Consider the following 25,799-nt stretch of genomic DNA (forward strand, 5'->3'; position numbering starts at 1 on the left):
GTTCGATTTCCCTAAGAGCAGGTACGGACATGCATCTGTAAAGTTGTTCATATATTCTAACTTCCAGCATTTTTCCTTTGGTGCACTTTTTGACAGTCTGGAGCTCTATGGACAAGGCCTGACTGTTCACAGCAGTGCACCTGTGAAGGTGGGCGTACCCAGTGTGAATCATTCCAGTGTGGAGAGAATGAAAGCTGTGATATCAAGAACGGTGTTCCGAGCTGTTACTGCAAAGATGGCTACACCTCTCTTGGAGATGCCTGCTTCAGAGGTGAGAAATTTAGTCCTGGAAATCAGAAGAGAAATAATAGTGATATATTCACCTCTACTTGGACAATGGAGATATGCACAAGAGTTTTTTGAGATATTATATGTCATCTCCTTTCATGTATGAATTGCGTATGAATGAGAAATAAATATATTAATGATGAATATACTAAATGTTCTGTGATTGCCTCTCCCTGTCTTTTGTCATTAGCTCCCGGTTTCTGTCAGATCTGGGGTGACCCTCATTATGTGACCTTTGACGATAAGAAATATAACTTCCAGGGTGATTGTGACTACACGCTGGTCAGAGATTGCCAGAATTCTAGTGATTTCCACCTGTGGTCCAACAATGAACTCTTGCGTCCATCAGACAAAGTTTCCTACTTGAGAGAGGTGACACTAGAGTTGAAAGGAAACATTTACTCTCTGATCAAAGATTTCCACGTACGAGTGGATGGCATTGATTTTTCAAGAAATCTGCCTTACTTTGATGAGCAAGTCTTGATCTACAGGGATGTGACATCAATGGTGAGTTGATATTTTGCTAGGGATGAGGATTTAAAACATATTTCATTGTACAGTGTCATCATAGCATGGCGATCTTGATATGCATGTAATCTGTTTTTTTCTGGGAGTAAAACCTGGTTAGCAATACTGGCTCAAAAATCTGGTGTCAGTAATGAGATTCAAACCAATACCATTAAAACTCCTCTATTTATGATACATGTTTTGTGTGTGTGTGTGTGTGTGTGTGTGGGTGTTTTATTTTAGTGAAACCTAGTAAGGTGAAACCAATTCTGTACAAGTGATGGCAGCAGTGGGATACAAACCGTCATGTCATCAAAACACATCTGTCTTCATGTAATATCATATTCTGATGTGAAATTGTGTTTGGTCAAAACTAATCCTCGACTTTACCACTTGGTTACTTTAATAGAACCTGGTGACAGACTTCTTGTGGGTGAGCTATGATGGAAAGAACAGTGCTGATGTTTACCTGAGCTACTCCTACTTTGGGCGTACATGTGGTCTTTGTGGAAATTTTGATGGAGATAAATCAAATGACCTGTTGCTTCCCAGTGGAGAAGTGGTAAGTGAATATCAACTTCTTTTCTCTCTTTTTTTTATTTATCGATCTTAAAGAAACACACTACACTTTTTCATGTGGATTGTCAAATCCATTGAGCTTGTTGTGTTTTCATCATGCTTCTCAGTTTGTGTTTAATGTAGAAAGCCTGATATTCCAATCTTTTGAACAAAGAGAAGAAAATGTTGTGTTTTACTAAGAAGTGGTGCGACTATATTTTGTTTTCCTCAATTGCAGGCAAAATCTAAAACCGAGTTTGGAAATAGCTGGGTAGTAAATCCGGAACAATGCGGCGATGTAGAACCTGGTCCTACCGATCCATGTGAAGAAGGGTTGGAGAATACCAGAGAGGAGGCTGCAGATGTCTGCAATTATCTTCTGGATCTATCTGGTAAATATTTATCAGTGTTCTTCTTCAATAGCTTTGTCAGAAGTATCAGAATTTGTCAAATTCATTCCGTCTTGATGCAAACTGCATGGGATAAAACTGAGATACATATTGTAAACAAAATAGTTGCACCTCGTAGATAGTCCGTGTAATTTCTCTTGATAATGGATTTTGTGTCACTTTCGATATCGTATTGCAGGTCCTTTTGCATCTTGCCATGAGTATGTGGCTCCAGAGGATTACTACCAATCATGTCTGTACGATGTATGTGAAACAGGAGACGATGCCCTGTGTGCCAGTCTTGCACAATACGCTCGTGCCTGCAGGAGCAAGGGAGGGAAACCTGGCAGATGGAGATTGCTTGTGGAAGAATGCCGTAAGTCACTAGAAAGACGATTTTTGTTATATTTGTCTGGAGAGTCGATGCATTGTTGTCAGAGAGATAAGATTGGAGAGAAATTTGTTTTCATGTAGGTTTTCAGATGACATTCTTGCATATATAAACTGTATTCCATATTTGATCTTGTGTGCAGCACTGAACTGTCCTTCCAACACTGTGTACGACCCCTGCTTCAGTGGCTGTCCAGCAACCTGTTCCTCTGCTGCGAGCACATTTTCCTGCAATGCCACTTGCCAGGAAACATGTAGATGTGCAGATGGTCTTGTACTGGATGGTGGGCACTGTGTGGATCCATCACAGTGTGGTTGCACTCTAGTTAATGATGTCTATATTCCAGTGAGTTTTTCCTCAAAGTCACTATAATTTTGTATTTATTCTGTCCATACTTGAACAACTGTTCAGTGTTTCATTATCATACATATATATTTTAGAATATACGTCTATGTCCATGAAATTACTAGACAAAGAATATTATATAATTTCTTTCGATTGAATTTAAGGCATGTGCAAATGTGCCAGTTTTCTACATCACTATCATTTTTTTGTAAATCTTCTCATGCTTTTTTGTAAGACTTACACATTGCTAATTAATGCTTAAGTTGAGTTTTTCCTTATTTTTTCAAATTTTTTGATCAAAAATAATTTTAATTCTTTAAAAAATATTCATGAATGTTTGAGTAGTTAAGGAAAATGTAGTACCTTTAGTGTAAAAGAAAAATTTCAATAATGCTGTTGATTATTAAACCATTCTACTTGTAGCCTGAGGGGGCCTGGACTAGTCCTGATTGCTCTCAGCATTGCCAATGTTCAAGAGGGATAGCAGAATGTGAGCCCTATGTCTGTGGAAGGAATGAAGAATGTCAGCTCAAGAATGGAATACCAGAGTGCTACTGTCAAGATGGGTACACCCTTCTTGGAGGTTACTGTGTCAAAGGTAAATCTAGGCCCCATTTCATAAATTTTTCCCAGGATGATGGTCTCCTTCCATTGTTTCCTTCTGTTGTCTTTGCTACATACAAGTTGATACCATCTTATTTTTAGTACAGTGTACATGTACCAAGGAGAAGGTAAGGAAGGTGATAATTCCTCTCCCTCTCGACATGCTCGGTGTTAAGAGGAGTAGTTGGAGAGTAAGAGTAAACTGCAACCAAAGACCAATTCAAATTCATTTCATTGTTCAGATTAGCTTTTCATCTTCATAAGAATTCTTGAGAACTAACAGCAAGAGCAACTTTCCTTTCCCTCTGATGTACTTTTACAGACAATAGAATAACAAGAGGATTTAAATGATTTTTAAAAATTTGTATTTGTTGTTTTTCAGCTCCTGGCTACTGTCAGGTCTGGGGTGACCCTCACTATGTGACCTTTGACCAGAGGAAGTACAACTTCCAAGGAGATTGTGACTACACATTGGTGAGAGATTGTCTGAACTCAAGTGGTTTCCATCTCTGGGCTGATAATGAGAAACGTAATCCTTCAGATGAAGTATCTTACATCAGGGAGCTGGTCTTAGAAGATTCTGGAAACATCTATTCCTTGAGCTGGGACTTTGTTGTCAGGGTCAATGGTATTGACTTCACCAACAATCTACCTTACTTTGGAGATGGAATTATCATCTTCAGGGACTTCAATTCACTGGTTAGAACCAAATTTCTTTTACTTTACATATGAATTCACATCATGAAACCCTAGACTATTTGAATTTAATTAAAATACAGGTATGATAATTCTATTCAGACTTCATGATTACAAATGATGTGGTTATACAACGTTCAAGAGAGATAATGACATTCCCAGCAAAATTTTCTGTTTATAATTCTGAAAGATATTTATTAAGTTTTACACTATATTCATGTTGCTCCTATGCAAATTAGGTTATGACAAATATAATAACTTTAAGATTTGCTGTTGGTTTGTAATGCACGTTATCCTGAAAATAAAAACAGAAATTCCTGTTTGCAAAAGTGTTTGATATGTTTAGTAAAGTTCCTGATGGTAATGTATTTGATATTATTGTCTACCTTTTATATATTTGACGATAGATTTTGATAACAAACTATATGTGGATATCATACGATGGAAAACGCAGTGCAGACATCTTCTTGAGCTACTCTTACTGGAACCAGACCTGTGGTCTTTGCGGAACCTTTGATGGAGATAAATCTAATGATTGGAGACTTCAAAATGGAGAACTGGTGAGTACATTGGTGATTGCATTTACAGTATTATTCTATCTGGGTAAGCATTGTACTGTTATCCTGCCAGTTGATATTCAGTGCATAATAGTGTTAACAAATCGGATTTGTGCCTTTGTCTTTGTTGATTTATGTAAACATAAGTTAATAAGTATCATATTTTTTTGTGATTATGTGAAATTTTTGCAAATTTTATGTAATGAATCTAAAACATCATTTCATACTTATTTGACATAACATCACTGGATATATTTTACCTAAGAATTATGTACATGTGAATTCAAAATTGAGAAATGTTGTTTAAATATTGAAATGAACACAGCAAGAAATTTTGGAGTATGCAATGATGTATATAATGATTAATATATTTCTATGTGAATAGAAATATTTCAACTGATTGCATGGTAATGCAAATACATGTATGCATAAATTAGGAGGATGAGGCACTATGAATGTAGGAACATAAAATGTGTGGGTACCAGAGTTCTATGTGTATTAAACCCCTTGACAACATGTCAAGTTTGCTCTCTGTGCTTATTTGATAATTGTCAAAAATCTGAAAATTGATAATTTTTCCTGTGTATTTAATAGGCGGATTCACCAGTAGATTTTGGGAACAGCTGGGTTGTGACAGTAGATGAATGTGACGATGTCAGACCAGAGCCAACGGATCCTTGTGAGGCAGACTTGGTTCTCCTTGCTGATGCTGAAGACCTGTGTGCTGTTCTTCTTGACGTAGATGGTAGGTCTACTTAACAAACAGTTGTTTCATCATATATCTTATAGTTTTGCTGTCTCTTCTTTTATACTCAGTTGTCTTCCGAGAAGACCTATCTTATTTTGTCTATTTGCATTAGTTTATATCATTTTACAGAGTTTTCATACCCTTCTGGCTCATAGGACGTACCAAATTGGGTCCATTACAGAGTTTTCTTTGTCCTATTAGAACATGGATTTCGAAATGTTCATTTGTGGTAGGAAGTGAAATGCTTAATGTTATTTTAAAGCAGTTTTTATTACAAATGTGATTACTCTGTTATTGTTTCTGTGTACCTTCCATATTATCTTAATGATGATACATTATTAGATGGTAGAAATACATGCATTTCAAGCCCTTTTGATATCTATCTTTATTATGTACTCTTGAATATGACATTCTCATTCTAACTCAGGACCATTTGCTCCGTGCCATGACTTCCGAGATCCTGATCCGTTCTATGATTCCTGCAAGTATGATATCTGTGCATTGGGAGATGAATTCCTGTGTGACAGTCTGACTCAGTATGCAGAGGCTTGCAGACAGGCCGGTGGACAACCTGATGACTGGAGATCAGAGACACCTCAATGTCGTAAGTCCTCATTTATTTCAGTCATATCTTTGAACTTGAGTCTTGAACTTTTGCCACCTCTAGAGCTTTGTTGATAGCTCTCTACCTGTGTCAACAATCTTGTGATTGGGCATGAATTGATATTTGTGAGCCGTAAACTTCTCATTTGATGAACACAAATTATCACCATGGGGCCAATGGTTCTCTAGAGACATGTTAATCAACCTTGAGTTCTGTCCCTATTAACATTACATCTATTCTTTGAATGTGTTCTATTATGTTCACGTTTCCTGCAAATACTATCTTTGACCTTTGTGTAAGTGGTTGTCCAGAGACTATTTCTAGATCCATGAGTCTTTTTTTTTAATGAAATTTTTTCCCTTGTATCTTTCTTTTATAGCCTTTGATTGTCCTGCGGATACTGTCTACGACCCTTGTTCAAGCGGTTGTCCAGAGACATGTTCAACAGCCATCAGTTCCATACCCTGTAACCTGACGTGTCAAGAGACCTGTAGGTGTGCTGATGGCTTAGTGAGAGATGGAGATCAGTGTGTGGATCCTTCACAATGCGGATGTACTCTGGAAAATGATGTCTATATTCCCGTAAGTATGGAGATGTACTGAAAGGAGAATTATTATTTATTAATGTGATATGTCTCGATTATGCCTGTAAAGTGCTGTATGTAACGGTAAAACCTGATTTTGTTATTGTTCCATTAGAGGATTGTTTATTTTGCACTTTAAAAGATTGGTATAAAAAAATACTTTATCCTTTCTCATCTTAAGACAGCAGTTTTGCCTTTTGTGTGATCTTTTTTGCCTGTGTTTACTATGAAAAGCCTTTGTTTGCTTTTGAAATTCTCTTCTGGTTCACGAAATGCTGGGTGATTCCTTAAAACAATTACTTCCTCAAAACATACATTGTTAACGGAACCATCCACCAATTCTTTTCTTAAAAATAATTGTCAAACATGGTCATAAACTTGGTCGGAAAGAAAGGGTTGTCAACAATTTCCAAAGAGCAACTTTGTTTACATTGAGCATCCTCGAATTTACATTAAAACACATTTTTTTTAGCCTGAGGGGACCTGGACCAGTCCTGATTGCTCTCAACATTGCCAGTGTTCAGGAGGGGTAGCAGAATGTCAGTCCTATGTCTGTGGAAGGAATGAGGAATGTCAAATCAAGAATGGAATACCAGAGTGCTACTGTCAAGACGGATACACCCTTGTTGGAGGTTACTGTATTCGAGGTAAACAAATGCGTCTTAGTTTTCAGTCTGTTGTCTTTTATACTCATTGTAGGGGAGAAACATACTTACTTCGCAATGATATAATATGCACTCTCGATAATTATGAGTTATATCAGTGAAATAAATTTAAGAAGCTACATGTACAGGCTTTATAATTTTCCCTATTTGCATTTCATCGCTCCTTGATAGTGTTGATTCCTGGAAAGTACTCCTTATCCAACGTTTAAACAAAAGAGGTATTCATGTTCATGAAATAGAAGTTCCAGTCATGTATAAAGAGCAAAAAAAAGTACAAATTGATGTAATGAATATTTTTAGTCTTCTCTGGTTGTCATTCATCATCATTTTTTTTTCTTCGTTTTTTCAGCTCCTGGGTATTGCCAGGTCTGGGGTGACCCTCATTATGTGACCTTTGACCAGAGGAAGTACAACTTCCAAGGAGATTGTGACTACACACTGGTGAGAGATTGTCAGAACTCTAATGGTTTCCATCTCTGGGCTGATAACGAGAAACGTAATCCTTCAGATGAAGTATCTTACATCAGGGAGCTGGTTTTAGAAGATTCTGGAAACATCTATTCCTTGAGCTGGGACTTTGTTGTCAGGGTCAATGGTATTGACTACACCAACAATCTACCTTACTTTGGAGATGGAATTATCATCTTCAGGGACTTCAATTCACTGGTTAGAACCAATTTTCTTTTACTTTACATATGAATTCACATCATGAAACCCTAGACTATTTGAATTTAATTAAAATACAGGTATGATAATTCTATTCAGACTTCATGATTACAAATGATGTGGTTATACAACGTTCAAGAGAGATAATGACATTCCCAGCAAAATTTTCTGCTTATAATTCTGAAAGATATTTATTAAGTTTTACACTATATTCATGTTGCTCCTATGCAAATTAGGTTATGACAAATATAATATCTTTAAGATTTGCTGTTGGTTTGTAATGCACGTTATCCTGAAAATAAAAACAGAAATTCCTGTTTGCAAAAGTGTTTGATATGTTTAGTAAAGTTCCTGATGGTAATGTATTTGATATTATCGTCTACCTTTTATATATTTGACGATAGATTTTGATAACAAACTACATGTGGATATCATACGATGGAAAACGCAGTGCAGACATCTTCTTGAGCTACTCTTACTGGAACCAGAGCTGTGGTCTTTGCGGAACCTTTGATGGAGATAAATCTAATGATTGGAGACTTCAAAATGGAGAACTGGTGAGTACATTGGTGATTGCATTTACAGTATTATTCTATCTGGGTAAGCATTGTACTGTAATCCTGCCAGTTGATATTCAATGAATAATAGTGTTAACAAATCGGATTTGTGCCTTTGTCTTTGTTGATTTATGTAAATATAAGTTAATAAGTATCATATTTTTGTGTGATTATGTGAAGTGTTTTGCAATTTCTATATAATGAATCTAAAACATCATTTCATACTTATTTAAGATAACATCACTGGATATATTTTACCTAAGAATTATGTACATGTGAATTCAAAATTGAGAAATGTTGTTTAAATATTGAAATGAACACAGCAAGAAATTTTGGAGTATGCAATGATGTATATAATGATTAATATATTTCTATGTGAATAGAAATATTTCAACTGATTGCATGGTCATGCAAATACATGTATGCATAAATTAGGAGGATGAGGCACTATGAATGTAGGAACATAAAATGTGTGGGTACCAGAGTTCTATGTGTATTAAACCCCTTGACAACATGTCAAGCTTGCTCTCTGTGCTTATTTGATAATTGTCAAAAATCTGAAAATTGATAATTTTTCCTGTGTATTTAATAGGCGGAGTCACCAGTAGATTTTGGTAACAGCTGGGTTGTTACAGTAGATGAATGTGACGATGTCAGACCAGAGCCAACGGATCCTTGTGAGGCAGACTTGGTTCTCCTTGCTGATGCTGAAGACCTGTGTGCTGTTCTTCTTGACGTAGATGGTAGGTCTACTTAACAAACAGTTGTTTCATCATATATCTTATAGTTTTGCTGTCTCTTCTTCTATACTCAGTTGTCTTTCCAGAAGACCTATCTTATTTTGTCTATTTGCATTAGTTCATATCATTTTACAGAGATTCCATACCCTTCTGGCTCATAGGACATACTAAATTGGGTCCATTACAGAGTTTTCTTTGTCCTATTAGAACATGGATTTCAAAATGTTCATTTGTGGTAGGAAGTGAAATGCTCAATGTTATTTTCAAGCAGTTTTTATTAAAATTGTGATTACTCTGTTATTGTTTCTGTGTACCTTCCATATTATCTTCATGATGATACATTATTAGATGGTAGAAATACATGCATTTCAAGCCCTTTTGATATCAATCTTTATTATGTACTCTTGAATATGACATTCTCATTCTAACTCAGGACCATTTGCTCCGTGCCATGACTTCCGAGATCCTGATCCATTCTATGATTCCTGCAAGTATGATATCTGTGCATTGGGAGATGAATACCTGTGTGACAGTCTGACTCAGTATGCAGAGGCTTGTAGACAGGCCGGTGGACAACCTGATGACTGGAGATCAGAGACACCTCAATGTCGTAAGTCCTCATTTTTTTCAGTCATATCTTTGAACTTGAGTCTTGAACTTTTGCCACCTATAGAGCTTTGTTGATAGCTCTTTACCTGTGTCAACAATCTTGTGATTGGGCATGAATTGATATTTGTGAGCCGTAAACTTCTCATTTGATGAACACAAATTATCACCATGGGGCCAATGGTTCTGTAGAGAGATGTTAATCGACCTCGAGTTCTGTCCCTATTAACATTACATCTATTCTTTGCATGTGTTCTATTATATGACCTTTGTGTAAGTGGTTGTCCAGAGACTATTTCTAGATCCATCAGTCTTTTTTTTTAATGATATGTTTTCCCTTGTATCTTTCTTTTATAGCCTTTGAATGTCCTGCAAATACTGTCTACGACCCTTGTTCAAGCGGTTGTCCAGAGACATGTTCTACAGCCATCAGTTCCATACCCTGTAACCTGACGTGTCAAGAGACCTGTAGGTGTGCTGATGGCTTAGTGAGAGATGGAGATCAGTGTGTGGATCCTTCACAATGCGGATGTACTCTGGAAAATGATGTCTATATTCCCGTAAGTATGGAGATGTACTGAAAGGAGAATTATCATATTAATGTGATAAGTCATGGGTATGCATGTAAAGTAGCGTATGTAATGGTAAAACTTTTTTGGGGTTCGCATTAGAGGATCGCATTTTCTGCACTTTAAAGAATTGGTACCAAAACCTACTTTATCCTATGTCATCTTAACCCTTTGAGAGCGAGCCCACGCAAGGTGATTGTTTCCTCTGTGACGGAGCGATTTCGGCGCTTCGCCAGTAAAGGAAAATTTGGCGGTGTTTTCTACTTTCATTGCTCATTGCGCCTCATTCAGTCATTTTCGTGATTTTTAGTAAACGTAAAAATGAAAGATCAGACTTTTTCCTTTCTAAAAATATAAGTTTTGTTTATCAATACGAACAATAAGGTGTGTTATTTTTGAGGGGAATTGCCGTCTTATTTTGCTGAAGCTTCACGTCTTTCCTCTTCAATACACTTACAATACAATTTGCATAAGCACCGCCGCACGCGCAGATCGGTCGATACCTCCATTCATTTCCCCATTGTCAATGATTGTCGCCTGCTAAAGGTCGGCCGATTATCAACCGAGCCATAAATAATAGGCCTAAACCTTCGTTTTACATGGGTTTTCGACACATTTTGTAACTACAATATTGTAATAATAAAATAGTTATGATAATAAAAATAATTTTCTTCATCTTGCACTCCCTTTTCTTCATTGCCAGAAAACTTGTTTTTATGCTGCCTTGCTTTTTTTTTCTTCAACAATGGTAGCATCTTTGCCCAGGAAAAGTCTCATATTGTGATATTCCATGGGGAGAGAGAGGAAGAGTAAGGGGTCATTTTTCAGAACATAACATTTGAACATTTCATATGCCCACTCAAACCAAGACTTTTGTGTAATCTTGTATCCCTGTGTTTCCTTTGAAAAACCTTTGTATGTGTTTGAAATTCCCTACTGGTTCATGAATTGCTGGGTAATTCCTTAAAACAATTTGTTACTCAAAACAAACATTGTAAACAAAACCATACTCTATTTTCTTTAAAATAATTGTCAAACATAGTCATAAACTTCGTCAGAAAAAAAGGTTTGTCACCACCATTCAGAGAGCAACTTTTTTAAATTGAGCATCCTCATTTTTACATTAAAACACATCTTTACAGCCTGAGGGAACCTGGACTAGTCCTGACTGCTCTCAGCATTGCCAATGTTCAGGAGGGATAGCAGATTGTGAGCCTTATGTCTGTGGAAGGAATGAAGAATGTCAGGTCAAGAATGGTATACCAGAGTGCTACTGTGAAGACGGGTACATCCTTCTTGGAGGTTACTGTATTCGAGGTAAACGATTGCGTCTTAATTTCCAGACTGTTATCTTAGTCATTGCAGGAGAAAAAGATTTCATCGCTCCGTGATAGTGTTGATTCCTTGGAAGTACTCCTTATCCAATGTTTAAACAAAGGGGGTAATCATGTTCATCAAATAGAGGTTCCAATTATGTATAAAGAGTATGAAAGTACAAAATGGTGAAAGGAATATTTTTAGCCTTCTCTGTCATTCGTTTTGATTTTTTGCTTTCGTCTTGTTTTTCAGCTCCTGGATATTGTCAGGTGTGGGGTGACCCTCACTATGTGACCTTTGACCAGAGGAAGTACAACTTCCAAGGAGATTGTGACTACACACTGGTGAGAGATTGTCAGAACTCTAATGGTTTCCATCTCTGGGCTGATAATGAGAAACGTAATCCTTCAGATGAAGTATCCTACATCAGGGAGCTGGTCTTAGAAGATTCTGGAAACATCTACTCCTTGAGCTGGGACTTTGTTGTCAGGGTCAATGGTATTGACTTCACCAACAATCTACCTTACTTTGGAGATGGAATTATAATCTTCAGGGACTTCAATTCACTGGTAAGAAAGCTGATCTGATTCCTTTCCTTTTGGTCTCTGTACCCACCTTCTTGACCTGGGTGGAGAATGGCAAAAGCAGAAATCGTTTGGGTAAAGGACATTCGTATGACGGTATAGTGTAACCCAGTACTTTAATCTCCGTAGTACGGACACTATCTAGTAGACCACGACACGTCTACAATATGCCCTTAATGAAGATCCCTATGCAATTTATTTTTTCTTCTCCAGAAGAAGAGCTTTAGAAAAATGTCCAAAATAATTTAGACTTTTATAAACAGTACTTTCATATCTTAGGTAGATGTAAGTGTGGTTTTTCATTTCACCTCAATGATAAACGATGAAATGTTGTTGTGAAATCTTATATTTTCATAATTTCTCTGTGCTGATCGTCTTATATGGCACATGGAAGAGCAACATATGTTAAATTTGAGCTAGTTGGCCCAGTATATGTATATTGTATTTGTACTCACACAACAGTAAGACTCAAAACATTACATAACATGTAGCTTGATTCTTATCACCATTTATTTTCTTGCTGCTAGTCAGTGTACATGATAGTATATTCTGCTAAATGTTGTTTTGCATTTGTACTTGTTATTATATCTTCATGAGATGTACGTCATGTTCTTGATCAATACAGAAATTGCTGACACGCTACATGTGGATATCATACGATGGTCGGCGCAGTGCAGATATCTTCTTGAGCTACTCTTACTGGAATCAGACTTGTGGTCTTTGTGGAACCTTTGATGGAGAAAAATCTAATGACTGGAGACTGCCAAGTGGAGAATTAGTGAGTGTGATATCAAAATCTCAAATTTGGGATTGGGATGTCTGATAGAGAAACAATACTTTATTCCTAGAGAAGAATTGAATTCAACCACATGCACAAAAACAATAATAACTAGACTTTAATTCGTCACTTTGACGAATTAGGTGATACGTGCTATTTTGTTATCATGAGAGTGTGCCGATGATGATCTAATGATAATGATCATAAATATGATAAAGACCATGATTAAAAGTGGTGTAGCGCCCCCTTCAGGTATTCGATAGAGATTTGTAGAATCAGGATTTCAGAAAAAGTCGCCTAACACGCGAACTAAGAAAATTCTGACATGTCACCTTTAATTGAAATTTTCACTATTTTGATGTCATCTAAATGATAAATGATGTATGTCAATATTGTAGATCATTTATTAGCTACACCGTATCAAAATTTGGAAGAACATAGAATACAAATAAGCTAGATAGTGATCAAAGATCAATGTCATGAAGATTTATGATTTGAACGAAATTCACCTTCCTTATGCATAACACTCAAATTAAGAAAATTCTGAAATGTGGCCTTTAATTGAATTTTGTACTATGATGACGTCAATGAAATAAAAAGTAGTGTGTCTTTATCTTGAAGGCAATTGCCTCAACTACAAGATACCGCAATTTGAAAGAAAATCAGTCAATATTATGAGAAATACACTAAATTTTCCATAAATATAATGACGTCATAATATGCAATTTTGTATTTTGACTTCCAAGGCCATTATGATGACGTCAAGATGTATTTAATGGCCAAATGAGCTATGAAATCATATCTCCGACTCATACACTATCAAAATATGAAAAAAACTTGGCAGTCCTTATTCATCCCAATGGACTTTTTATAGGCATGTTTTTTGCCCATATATACTATGTAATACATGAGCTCGCGCGCACGGATATTGTCTTGAACGGACGCTCATTCCGTTATTATTAGTGATAAAGAGATGAATATGGTATCAAAATGCTTGGAAAAATGTGCTCAACATGATGACAGAGAAAATTTGGCGATCATATGTTGCAAAATGCCAGAACGCGCAAAAAACGCGCGCGCATGCTCGTTTGAGTGATTTTTGGTCAAATGCTCCATATGGCTTGAAACGTATGCCAAAAAAATTAGGGATGATTTGGAGCATTTTTAATTTTTGCGCGCACGTAAACGCGCACACGAACGCGTACGTGCGGATTTGCGCACATTTTTTTATCTGAAATTGACCGGAAGGATATTGATCTTATTCATGATAAATATGAATGAAAAATTAGTTTCCGTTATGAAGATATCATATGTTGATTTTCACAAAATGGCGCCTGGATGACGTCACGATAATGTTGAGTCTTTGAAAAGTCATACAGTTCTAAGTTAGACTAAGATCTATCATTTTTGAAAGTTTCATGACAATGGCTTTTGCCATTCTTGAGATATCCTGCGAACAAAATTGAGGAAGAATAATAATAATTTCTTCTATACAGACACAAAATAAATACTAGACTTTAATTCGTCACTTTGACGAATTAGGTGATACGTATGCTCATGTGTAACATAATAAAGAACGCATTTTTACGATTTCATATTTCGTTTACTACTCCCATTATGGTCCATCCATGAGTCAAGTTTCAACTGTAGGGCAGAGGGAAACAGACCAAGAGAATAAGAGGGACGCAAGGCAAGAGAGAGAGAGAGAGAGAGGGAGAGGGTGAAAGAGAAGAGAGATAGATAGATGCAGAGACAGACCAAAAAAGGAGAGGGGCAGAACATGAGAGGAGAAGTAAAAGAGCAAGAGAGAGGAGAGAGAGAGAGATGCAATTAAGAACAATGCCTTCCAGATGACCATGATTGAAAGTGGTATAGCGCCCCCTTCAGGTTTCCGATTGAGGATTGTTATATATGATAATGGATTAAGTGAAAATAGGGTAATAATAAAGAAAATAGGGTTATTTATTACATTATTTGCGATTCTACGTGTTTTAATACTCAAAGGAGATAGTACAGTGAAAGGTCAAAAAAAAAATGAAGACAAATATTTTTGGAGACACCCGGACTCGAACCATGGATCTCGAGGATGGAAGTCAAGTGCGTATACCGATATACCAAAACATCTCCCTTAGCGATTACATGTAAACGGGAAATGGAATTCTGAAATCTTACTTTGCAAGTGAAATATGAGCATGATCCCGGAATCTGATCGAAAAATGGATAGATAGATAGATGCAGAGACAGACCAAAAAAGGAGAGGGGCAGAACATGAGAGGAGAAAGAAAAAAGAGCAAGAGAGAAATGCAATTGAGAACAATGCCATCCAGATGACCATGATTAAAAGTGGTATAGCGCCCTCTTCAGGTATTCGATTGAGGATTGTTATATATGATAATTGACATGTTACCTATGATTGAATTTTTGACTATGATAACGTCATGATAATGTTAGATAGTCTACATAAATCTTGTGGAAACTTGTCTCAACATACTAAAAAATCAACAAAATCCAAGCAGAAATACCGGCGATATTGCTCAAAAGACAAGAATGTAGAATCCAGATTTGAGAAAAAGTCATCTCGAATAGGGATTGCACGCAAAAAGTAATAGATTAAGTGAAAATAGGGTATTAATAAAGTAAATAGGGTTGTTTTATACATTATTTGCGAATCTACATGTCTTAATAATCAAAGGAGATGGTACAGTGAAATGACAAAAAGAAAAAAAAAGTGAAGAAATTTTTTTTTTGGAGACACCCGGACTCGAACCAGGGATCTCGAGGCTGGAAGTCAAGTGCGTTACCGATATACCAAAACATTTCCCATAGAAATTACACGTAAACGGGAAATCGAATGCTCAAATCCTACTTTGGAAGTGCAATATGAGCATAATCCCGGCATCTGATCGAAGAATAAAAAGCAAAATTGTGATAGCTTATGGTCTCAGCTACAACATATTCGAAGCTCAGCGAAAACTAAGCTAAAACAACGGAGATTTCGCTACACTAAATTTTCCATGAATATAATTACGTCATAATATGCAAATTGAAATTTTGAGTTTGGAGGCCATTATGATGACGTCATGAGTTAATTGAGGATCAAATGAGACATGAAATCATATTTCCAACTCATAATCTATCCAAATATGAAAAAATATTAGGAGTTTCTATCTATTCTAAAGAGTTACAATGAATTTTATATAGGCATGTTTTTGCCCATGTATTGTGGATAAAGATAACGCAAATCCGCGCGTGCTGTCAACTTTGACGGACGCTCATTGCGTTATTAAAAGGTGAACAAGTTATCAAAATGCTTGGAAAAATGTACCAAATATGATGACAGAAAAAAATCGGCGATTCTATGTTGCAAAATGCCAGTACGCGCGAAAACGCGCGCGCATGCGCGTGTGCGTAATTTTTTTATCAAATGCTCCATATGGCCTGAAACGTATGTAAAAAAAATTTGGGATGATTTGGAGCATTTAAAAAAATTTCACGCGCGTAAACGCGCGGACAAAAGCGTACACGCATTTTTGCGCGCATTTTTTGACCTGAAATTGACCGGAAGGATATTGATCTTAATCATGGTAAATATGAATGAAAAATTACATTCCGTTATGAAGATATGATCATAAGTTGATTTTCACAAAATGGCGCCTGGATGACGTCACGATGATCTTGAGTCTCTGAAAAGTCACGCAGTTCTAAGTTAGACTAATATCTATCATCACTACAAGTTTCATGATAATAGCTTTATTCATTCTTGAGATATCTTGCGAACAAATTCGAGGAAGAATAATAATAAAAATAAATAATAATAAATAAATAAAGAAAAATCTTGACGAAATCAAAAGGTGATACGTCTACGTACGTATCACCTAATAATAAATACTATGTCACTTCCAAAGACACCAGTTCAGCTTATTCAATCCATTAAATGGGACTTCAGAAGTTTCTTGAGCTGGTCAACAGATGGAGTTGTTTTCACTATGGTAGATAGTTGGTTCCAAAACTTTTGATGCACTTTTACAAGTATAATTTATTAAAGTGGACTCAGATTAATTCAACATTAGGAGGCTGAACCTGAATTTTAAGGGAACATTGCCGCAAAAAACTTTTTGAGTATTTTCCGATGATATACATGAGGGCTAAAAAACTCACATGTAATTTCATAGCGTTTGAAAGTTCAGGAGACTGTCCGTTGTTTTTCTAATGGCACAAATATACCAGGGCTTCCGTGCCCAATATTTTGTCTCTGTATATTAATTCAATGTGGCAAATGTCCATCATTACAGGCTGAGTCACCAGTAGATTTTGGTAACGGCTATGTTGTGACAGTAGACGAATGTGATGATGTCAGACCAGAGCCAACAGATCCTTGTGAAGTAGACTCAGAAGTCTCTAGGAAAGCTGCAGAACTGTGTTCAATACTTTTGAACAAAGATGGTATGTCAGTTTTAATTTTGCATACATTTAATTAGCTATTTCTATTACAAGGAGTTCTTGAAATAAATGTATACATGTACTTGTAGTCTGCTAGAGCAAGAGCTCCCTGTGAGCACGTCAGTATGTTGGTAAAGGCTCTTGACTCTCATACAAGAGGTCCTTGGTTCAATTTTTGCTCAGTATTTACATTCTTGGACAAGGTGTTTTACCAATTTGTCCCTCATGTACCTGGCAATGCTAGGGTAATATTAATAGTAGGGTCTTCAGGAAGAGGGTATTAATATTGATGAGGCTTCCCTAGGTAAATAAATGGCTGTTCTTGTATTTCACCCTAACATATTCTGAATCACAAGGTTTATAGTTCTGAAGGGTTGAAATCTCAATTTCTGTATCCTGGCGTATGCCTGAAGACTTGCATGTATAAACGTGTGATGTGAAGAACTAGCTATGCTCATACAATATACATACGTTGTTCAGCACTGAGAGCACTATTAGTAAATGCAAAAATGTTCTTGTTCCCTCCTTTACAATTCAGGGCCATTTGCTCCATGCCATGACTTCCGAGATCCTGATCCATTCTATGATTCCTGCAAGTATGATATCTGTGCTTTGGGAGATGAATACCTGTGTGACAGTCTGACTCAGTATGCAGAGGCTTGTAGACAAGCTGGTGGACAACCTGATGATTGGAGATCAGAGACACCTCAATGTCGTAAGTTTTAGTTCTTCATTAGTCACATCTTGAATGTTTAGTCTTTACTTTTTGCCACCTATAAGGCTTCGTTGATAGCTCTCCACTTGTGTCAACAATCTTGTGATTGGGCATGAATTGATATTTGTGAGCCGTAAACTTCTCATTTGATGAACACAAATTTTCACCATGGGGCCAATGGTTCTCTAGAGAAATGTTAATCAACTTTGAGTTCTGTATCTATTACATGACAAATATCTATGTATTCGTTTTGTAGCCTTTTATTGTGCTGTGGATAGTGTCTACAACCCATCAGTTCAGTTCTTTTTCAATGTGTCATGTATTTATTTAATTTTATTTGTAGCCTTTGATTGTCCTGCAAATACTGTCTATGACCCTTGTGCGAGCGGTTGTCCAGAGACATGTTCGACAGCCATTAGTTCCATACCTTGTAACATGACTTGTCAAGAGACCTGCCGCTGTGCTGATGGTTTAGTGAGAGATGGAGATCAGTGTGTGGATCCTTCGCAATGTGGATGTACCCTTGATAACGATGTCTACATTCCAGTAAGTATATGGATAAATTACACAGGAGAGTCATCATCTGTTGATATGATGTTTGTGATGATTCCTTTTAGCCACTTTTGTCTTAGCGTTTTGTCTGTTGAATTAGAGGATGGTTTCTCAAGATAAACTTCAACCTTTGAGGTCTCAAAGCAACATATATATGTTAAATTTTGTATCTTAGTTTGAACTATGAAAACAATGTGCAGTTTTCTGGAATTTCAAACTGGTTCATGAATTGCTGCCTAATCCCCTAACAAAACAAATCATCTGTCGTACATATTTGAAAACTTTTGTTATAATGGGTTTAGCATCTTAAGTCATAGAGAGATGTTTTGATATGTAGAATTGTCATTTTCTTTTAAATTGAAACACATTTAATTATTTACAGCCTGAGGGAACTTGGACCAGTCCTGACTGCTCTCAACAGTGCCAATGTTCAGGAGGGATAGCAGAATGCCGGTCCTATGTCTGTGGAAGGAATGAAGAATGCCAGGTCAAGAATGGAATACCAGAGTGCTACTGTCAAGAAGGATACTACTTGGTGCATGGCTTCTGTGTTCAAGGTACATTGAGAGATTTTCCATTATATTACAAGCATTGTAGATTGTATTTTGCAGAAGAAATCACTTGCTGTTAACTCCTTTGATGCAGTGACAGTTTCCAAAATTTCAACATTAACAATTTGTTTGAAATTTGTCATCAATTTGTCAATCTTTGACTTTGTTCTTGACATCCTTGTTATAATTATCTTATTTCTTTACAAAATATATCATTTGATGTCTTGTTTATTTTTATCAGCTCCTGGCTTGTGTCAAGTGTGGGGTGACCCTCACTATATGACCTTTGACCAGAGGAAGTACAACTTCCAAGGAGATTGTGACTACACATTGGTGAGAGATTGTCAGAACTCCAGTGGCTTCCATCTCTGGGCTGACAATGAGAAACGTAATCCTTCAGATGAAGTATCTTACATCAGGGAGCTGGTCTTAGAAGATTCTGGAAACATCTACTCCTTGATCTGGGATTTCAGAGTACGAGTCAACAGCATTGATGTGACTGATAACCTTCCTTTCTTCGGTGAAAACATCATCATCTTTAGGGCCTTCAATTCGTTGGTAAGACTGTCCACTTTTTAGAAAAAAGTGTTGCAATTGTATCTTTTGTAGCATCCAAAAGACCTGTACCTCTGTTTCCCAAGCAAAACAAAAAAGAAAGAACTTAGACCCTTTTTGCTATAGGTTACAGATCGTTCCCAAGTATTGATATGTTGGAGAGTATGTTTCAACCTAGACCTCTTTATTCTTCTTCTTAAAAAAGAAAGCGATAGCTGTGTTGTGAAATTTAGTCTAACAAAACATATTTTATGTCAAATATAGCAATGAAGCAAAGAAATCAAACTCATCTGTATTTGAAGATCATCAAATACCTGTTCATGAATTTAATTGCGGACATGGGTTTAAGTTAAACAGATTTGATTTGATTTGATTTGATTTATTTTAAGGTAATGTTGTAAATCCATTCCAGTTGTGAGCTTCCATTTACTATCATTACTTGCATGTCAGCAAAGTTGATTTCACCTTAATTGTGATATGATTTAGCCTTATCTTATTTTTTTACACCTGTAGAAAATGCTGACGCCCTTCATGTGGATATCATACGATGGTCGGCGCAGTGCAGATATCTTCTTGAGCTACTCTTACTGGAACCAAACCTGTGGTCTTTGTGGAACCTTTGATGGAGATAAATCTAATGATTGGCAGCTCCAAAGCGGAGAACTGGTATGAAAGAAAGTTTTAAGAATACTACATCCATAGGAACCTTTATAATACCTCTACAAGAACCTGAATCTATTATGTCCAAAGTACTCTTTGTCCAAATGAAGATTGATGCTTCATATGGGTGTACTTCTCGTAATACCCAATTTTTGTATCACATGTTCATATAAATGTCTTTTTGTCAGATGTTTATGTACATGTTTAACTTGTGATTATGTAGATAGAGACTGAAGACTTTATCAGGTTTACAATAAGACATAATCAGAGTTCTAAAGAAGAGATTACATGTGCTTAATATTTCACTTTTTTTTCTCTCCGAAAGTTAACATTTAGTTTGCTTTTCCAAAATATAAACAACTTTGCTTTGTATTATCTTTGTGTCATCACAGGCCAGTAACCCTAAAGATTTTGGTGATAGTTGGGTTGTGAACGTAGATGAGTGTGATGACGTCAGACCAGAGCCACCCAATCCTTGTGTTGAGAATTCCATTACAACAGAAGAAGCCGAAAGCCTGTGCAACATTCTTCTCAATGATGATGGTAAGTTGCCCTTGTCTCATGCTCTTTACTCATGTGTGTTCAAAAGTCATTGGACATTCATGTGAAGAAAAAAAATTGCTAGTAATTTGATACATTTGACTAAATAGTAACCTATGCAAAGATTCTTTAATTCATACATGTGTCTTGCCAAACCTAACAAAAAGGGTAAATTATTGTCAGATCAACTATGTACAGGAGGAGGAATAGAAGTGGCGTAGTACATGCAATTTTGATTTTACTGTTTGAATCACATGGTCTAAAAAGATGATTTCCTTAATTTACAAAGGAATAACTTGTAGCTCAGCATAATGGTTTTAATCTTGGACAGAAAAAATATACATGTATGAGTCCAAGGGAAATTGTTAGGAATTGTTCAAGTCATGTAGTTCTTTTTTTTTTTTTTTTTTTACTTCAGAGGGAAAACAAAATATTGTGTAATATTCAAATGTTATATTTTCTGTGGGTTTTCATTTTCAGGACCTTTTGCTCCGTGCCACGATTACTTGAGCCCTGATCCATTCTATGATTCCTGCAAGTATGATATCTGTGCATTGGGAGATGAATACCTGTGTGACAGTCTGACTCAGTATGCAGAGGCTTGTAGACAGGCCGGTGGACAACCTGATGATTGGAGATCAGAAACACCTCAGTGTCGTAAGTTGCTCCCTTCATTATATATTTGCTTTGTTTCTTGCAATGAAACACTTTACACGCTATGATACTTTTCCAAAAGACTTTCTCAATCTTTACTAATGAAATTCGTAAGACAGGGTAAATTGCAGTTAAGGTCACTAAGACTGTGTGCCTACAAAGATTTCAGAGGGCATCAAGGAACTCCATCTCGTGTTAGATGACGCTCTTTCATGCTCTTCAAACTTCATCTCTCCATGTAGCAGCTACTTGTCATTCATGTATCAAAAGAAAATACCTTTTCCATATGCTTTTACAGACATACTTTAACATGTGACTTGAATCATTTTTATCATTTCAGCATTTGAATGTCCAGATAGGACAGTGTACGACCCCTGCTTTGATGGCTGTCCAGCAACCTGTTCCTCAGCGTCTTCACCAGTACCCTGCAATGTAACCTGTCAGGAGACCTGCAGGTGTATGGAGGGACTTGTTCTCATCGGCGAAGAGTGTGTTGACCCATCACGCTGTGGCTGCACCCTTGATAATGGGTTGTACCTACCAGTAAGTATCATCATTCAGTTCGCTTCCTTAGACTTTTCAGGAAGCTAGTACAAAGGATGCAAGAAATATCTTCATGTTTGGCCTGAAGTTGAATATGTAATTTCAATGCAATCATATCATCATCATCACCATCGCAGAGTACAAACAATCAACAGCAGACTTAAAAGAATGAGAGGGTTGCTAATGTTATGGGTGTGATATGATTGTGGGGCTGATTTTATACTGTTTAACTTTCAACATTAGATTTCTCTGTAATATTCAGTACTTAATCAAATTTTCAATAAAATTTGTCTCGAAATGCGACATCCACATTTGCAAAGTTTTATCAGTCTCTTCTTGACATCATCAAAGATGTCTTGTAGAAAAGATTTTGATAAGAAAGGAGTTCACTTGTATCAAAAGTTTAAAGACTGAATGTTGAACAGTGTAATGAGGTACCCTGTACAATGCTCTGCGGTTTGAAAGTGTGAACCCTTTATCCTTATAATCTTTTCTTTAGGTTGGTGAGACCTGGAAAAACCCTGACTGCTCCGAGCGGTGCTCCTGCTTAGGTGCAGGTGAACTTCAGTGTGAATCCACCACCTGCGGCCAGAACGCCGAGTGTAACGTCAAGAATGGTGTACCTGAGTGCTACTGCCAAGAGGGATTTGTTCTCTATGATGGTAGATGTATCGATGGTAAGCCTTAACCACTCATTGTCATAGGACACACTCCATACACAAAGTTCCAAGCGCCATGTCCTCAGTTACATCTGCAATTACACATGTGGTACACATCATTGTAGTTACAAGGTGTTGAAGGTTACTGGCATAATGGACATGTATAAACAAAATGCTTCCGGAGTATTGAAAAGTTCATGCCCCATGGTTGAATCACAAATACATTTTGGTAGGAATGTACATTTTTTTAAGAAAAAGAAGTTGAGGACTACAGTTTTGAGCCTTTAGTTTCTCTTTGTCCTTGGGAAAGCTACAGATTTGAGCCTTTAATTCGTACATTAACATTGTGAATTCATGTTAGTAATTTTTTAGGAGTGAGATGTTTAATTGAGATATTTTCCCCCCTTTCTCTACACAACGACCAGGTCCAGGCGTGTGTCAGATCTGGGGTGACCCTCACTACTTGACCTTCGACAGCCGCAAGTATTCCTTCCAGGGAGACTGTGATTACACCATGGTGCGAGATTGCCTGAACCAGACAGACTTCCACCTCTGGGCCGACAATCGCCGCAGACGTCCTTCGTCAGAGGTCTCCAACCTTGACAAACTGGTCCTGGACTATGATGGGCATAGGTATGCCCTGATGAAGTCTCAGAGAGTGAAAGTGGATGATGTTAGGGTCAGCCTGCCGTTCATCTCTCCAAGTAGGGATATTGAGATTTGGTCCACAGGAAGACCTGGGAACGTGGTGAGTTATTGGAAAAGGTTGCTCTTCATTAGCAAATTCAATGCATATAGCTTTTCAGTTTTCAAAATTACAACTGCCTACTATAGTTGATGGTGCTAACTGCAATAAGTAATGTCTGTCATCGTGCATGATTTATCATCTTCAATCTAATATTTATCTTTTGGGAGGCGTTTTGTAATAATCGGCCAAGCTAAAGCCAGTAGATTATGCATGTAATAGATTCAGCACAAACCTTTGTATACTTTCAGTTCACATGAGACGATATGTACTGAACTATTTAATTCCAAGCACAATTATTTAATTTTTTTTTCACCATTAACTTATTTTTATTGAGTAAGTTAAAAGAAATATTGAAAAAATGTGTTTATTTACTCAATATTTTTCCTAGGATAAATTATTGAACAAAATATTTTTTAAAAACCTGTCAAATTTCAGATTCTACAAACCTCATTTGGTCTCATGGTGAAGCACAATGGGCAACGAGCAGCAGACATCTACCTTGAGAGGTCTTTCTGGAATAGAACATGTGGTCTCTGTGGAACGTTTGATGGAAACCCTGATAACGATTGGACAGGTGCTGATGGTGTGGTCAGGCAAAGGGTAAGCATTGATGAATGATTGCGTAGTCAATTAGTTTGTTGTAAGGTGTAAATTATAATGTATGAAGATATTGCCAGTTTGAAAAGAGCCTAAAGTAACATCCATATTCACTAGGTTAATTGACCCCCTTTTTTTCTTCCTAGTAGATGATGATTTTACATTGATGTACATTCATGTAGACTTTAAAATCAAAGGAGCATTTGAAATTTGACCTCAACAATAATCTTACTTTGAAATTATGTTGTATTGTACATCTGCTTCAATCAGTATAACGCCAACATCACTTTAGTATATTTTTCCATTGTATAAAGTATTAACCTGTGATTTAATTCCATCTATACCTATTTGAGGTCAGAACTGCTAACAAAAATTTAATATAAATGTAAAGTGAAGGTTCTTTTGATTTCTATCATGCTCTGATTAGACTGAGCTTTCACTATTTTCTCCTTTTTTTGTCTCACCTCACAAGGGAGAAAAGACGGACTTTGCCAATAGCTGGGTGGTGAATAGAGATGAATGTAGTGACATCATTCCAGAACCTGAAGACCCCTGCGCTGAGGGTGGAGAGACTCTGAAACAAGCTGAAGAATTATGCTATGTTCTTTTACAACCAGACGGTATGAATGATGTTGATAGTCTTTCATTCTTTATGTTTTTACCATTTAATGTGTCTGATATTCCAACTTCTGGTTGATAATACATTTTGAGTCAGTTTGAAACCAGAGTATGGTGGTTCAATTTTAAGACTTCCAATTGAAGGGTTTAGAGACTTGAACCCATGTCAAGGCATTTCATCTGCAGGAGTCTCCACAAAGAAGTTCTTGTACATGTAAAGAAGATCCTGGTATGATGAAGTATGTGGATGACATGAGCACTTTATAATGCCCCCTAGGCTGAAACCGAATGAGGATCATAATGAACATTCTTGTGTGTAATGGTTGAACCTAATACAACAGTTATTATTGATATATATATATATATTTATCAGTGAAAATACATTACTGTTTAAATTTAGAAGCAGGTGTACTGTATAACATATGAGCCGCCATAAATCGCTTTGCAGTAATAACCCACAATGAGCAAATTCCTAACATTACCTGAATGAAACGTCACTATACCTTATCCTAAACCTTACGTCAAACCAATCACAAGGTAAACCCTTGCCCTCTTATCTCAAATGTTGCTCCAGCAAATGTTGAATAATCCTCAAAGCACCTTTAATCCTGACCTTGCATGTTGCTCTAAGGATAATTATGTAATCCTTGTTTTATAAAAACTCCATGTTAACAGGTCCATTCTCACCATGCCATGACTTTGTTGATCCCGCTGACTACCACACGGCGTGCAAGTATGACCTCTGCGCCAGATTTCCCGATGATGACTATCTATGTGACAGCCTGAATGGGTACGCCTCTGCATGCAGACAGGCAGGTGGCGCTCCTGAAGACTGGAGGTCAGAGACTACTCCATGTGGTAAGTCCTCAAATGTTGGGGTAGTCATGAAATGTAGTTTAAGCTTCTACAAATCTTAAAATTAAGTAGGCAAGCTTTCATTCACTCCTGTAGACTTTCTCAAGCGAGGTGATTATTCATGAAGTTTCTGGCTGTCTGCTGCCTCAAGATCACTGGAACAGAGATAGTTCCCTAGTCCTCCAATATATTTTCTCACTTGATCAATGATCTGTTTTTTAAGTTGTATGTTGTATTTATCAATGTATAACAATGATCTTTTTTAGGTTCAGATATATTATATTTACGTTCATAGATACATGTACCAACTGACTGAAATGTCTGATTCAGCATATATATTGATAAAAGCATACCATAGAG

General features: G+C 36.8%; 1 protein-coding gene across 1 annotated transcript in view; it reads left to right on the forward strand.

Annotated features, from left to right (window-relative positions):
* The window catches only part of LOC762415 (IgGFc-binding protein), a 136,379-nt gene that overhangs the window by 23,339 nt on the left and 87,241 nt on the right, over nt 1-25,799 (forward strand). The window contains exons 56-90 of the mRNA XM_030991267.1: nt 97-271; nt 479-795; nt 1,205-1,357; nt 1,592-1,745; nt 1,942-2,118; nt 2,276-2,478; nt 2,902-3,076; nt 3,464-3,780; nt 4,185-4,337; nt 4,929-5,079; nt 5,510-5,686; nt 6,066-6,268; nt 6,743-6,917; nt 7,285-7,601; nt 8,006-8,158; nt 8,751-8,901; nt 9,332-9,508; nt 9,862-10,064; nt 11,216-11,390; nt 11,643-11,959; nt 12,600-12,752; nt 17,045-17,195; nt 17,731-17,907; nt 18,251-18,453; nt 18,842-19,016; nt 19,252-19,568; nt 20,079-20,231; nt 20,618-20,768; nt 21,246-21,422; nt 21,760-21,962; nt 22,462-22,639; nt 23,047-23,369; nt 23,805-23,969; nt 24,439-24,586; nt 25,260-25,442. Of these exons, the coding sequence (XP_030847127.1) occupies nt 97-271; nt 479-795; nt 1,205-1,357; nt 1,592-1,745; nt 1,942-2,118; nt 2,276-2,478; nt 2,902-3,076; nt 3,464-3,780; nt 4,185-4,337; nt 4,929-5,079; nt 5,510-5,686; nt 6,066-6,268; nt 6,743-6,917; nt 7,285-7,601; nt 8,006-8,158; nt 8,751-8,901; nt 9,332-9,508; nt 9,862-10,064; nt 11,216-11,390; nt 11,643-11,959; nt 12,600-12,752; nt 17,045-17,195; nt 17,731-17,907; nt 18,251-18,453; nt 18,842-19,016; nt 19,252-19,568; nt 20,079-20,231; nt 20,618-20,768; nt 21,246-21,422; nt 21,760-21,962; nt 22,462-22,639; nt 23,047-23,369; nt 23,805-23,969; nt 24,439-24,586; nt 25,260-25,442 (6,880 nt within the window). The remainder of the gene's footprint in view (nt 1-96; nt 272-478; nt 796-1,204; nt 1,358-1,591; nt 1,746-1,941; nt 2,119-2,275; nt 2,479-2,901; nt 3,077-3,463; nt 3,781-4,184; nt 4,338-4,928; nt 5,080-5,509; nt 5,687-6,065; nt 6,269-6,742; nt 6,918-7,284; nt 7,602-8,005; nt 8,159-8,750; nt 8,902-9,331; nt 9,509-9,861; nt 10,065-11,215; nt 11,391-11,642; nt 11,960-12,599; nt 12,753-17,044; nt 17,196-17,730; nt 17,908-18,250; nt 18,454-18,841; nt 19,017-19,251; nt 19,569-20,078; nt 20,232-20,617; nt 20,769-21,245; nt 21,423-21,759; nt 21,963-22,461; nt 22,640-23,046; nt 23,370-23,804; nt 23,970-24,438; nt 24,587-25,259; nt 25,443-25,799) is intronic.

The sequence above is a fragment of the Strongylocentrotus purpuratus genome, unplaced genomic scaffold (assembly GCF_000002235.5).
Source record: "Strongylocentrotus purpuratus isolate Spur 01 unplaced genomic scaffold, Spur_5.0 spur5_scaffold_2, whole genome shotgun sequence".
Lineage (NCBI taxonomy): Eukaryota > Metazoa > Echinodermata > Echinoidea > Camarodonta > Strongylocentrotidae > Strongylocentrotus > Strongylocentrotus purpuratus.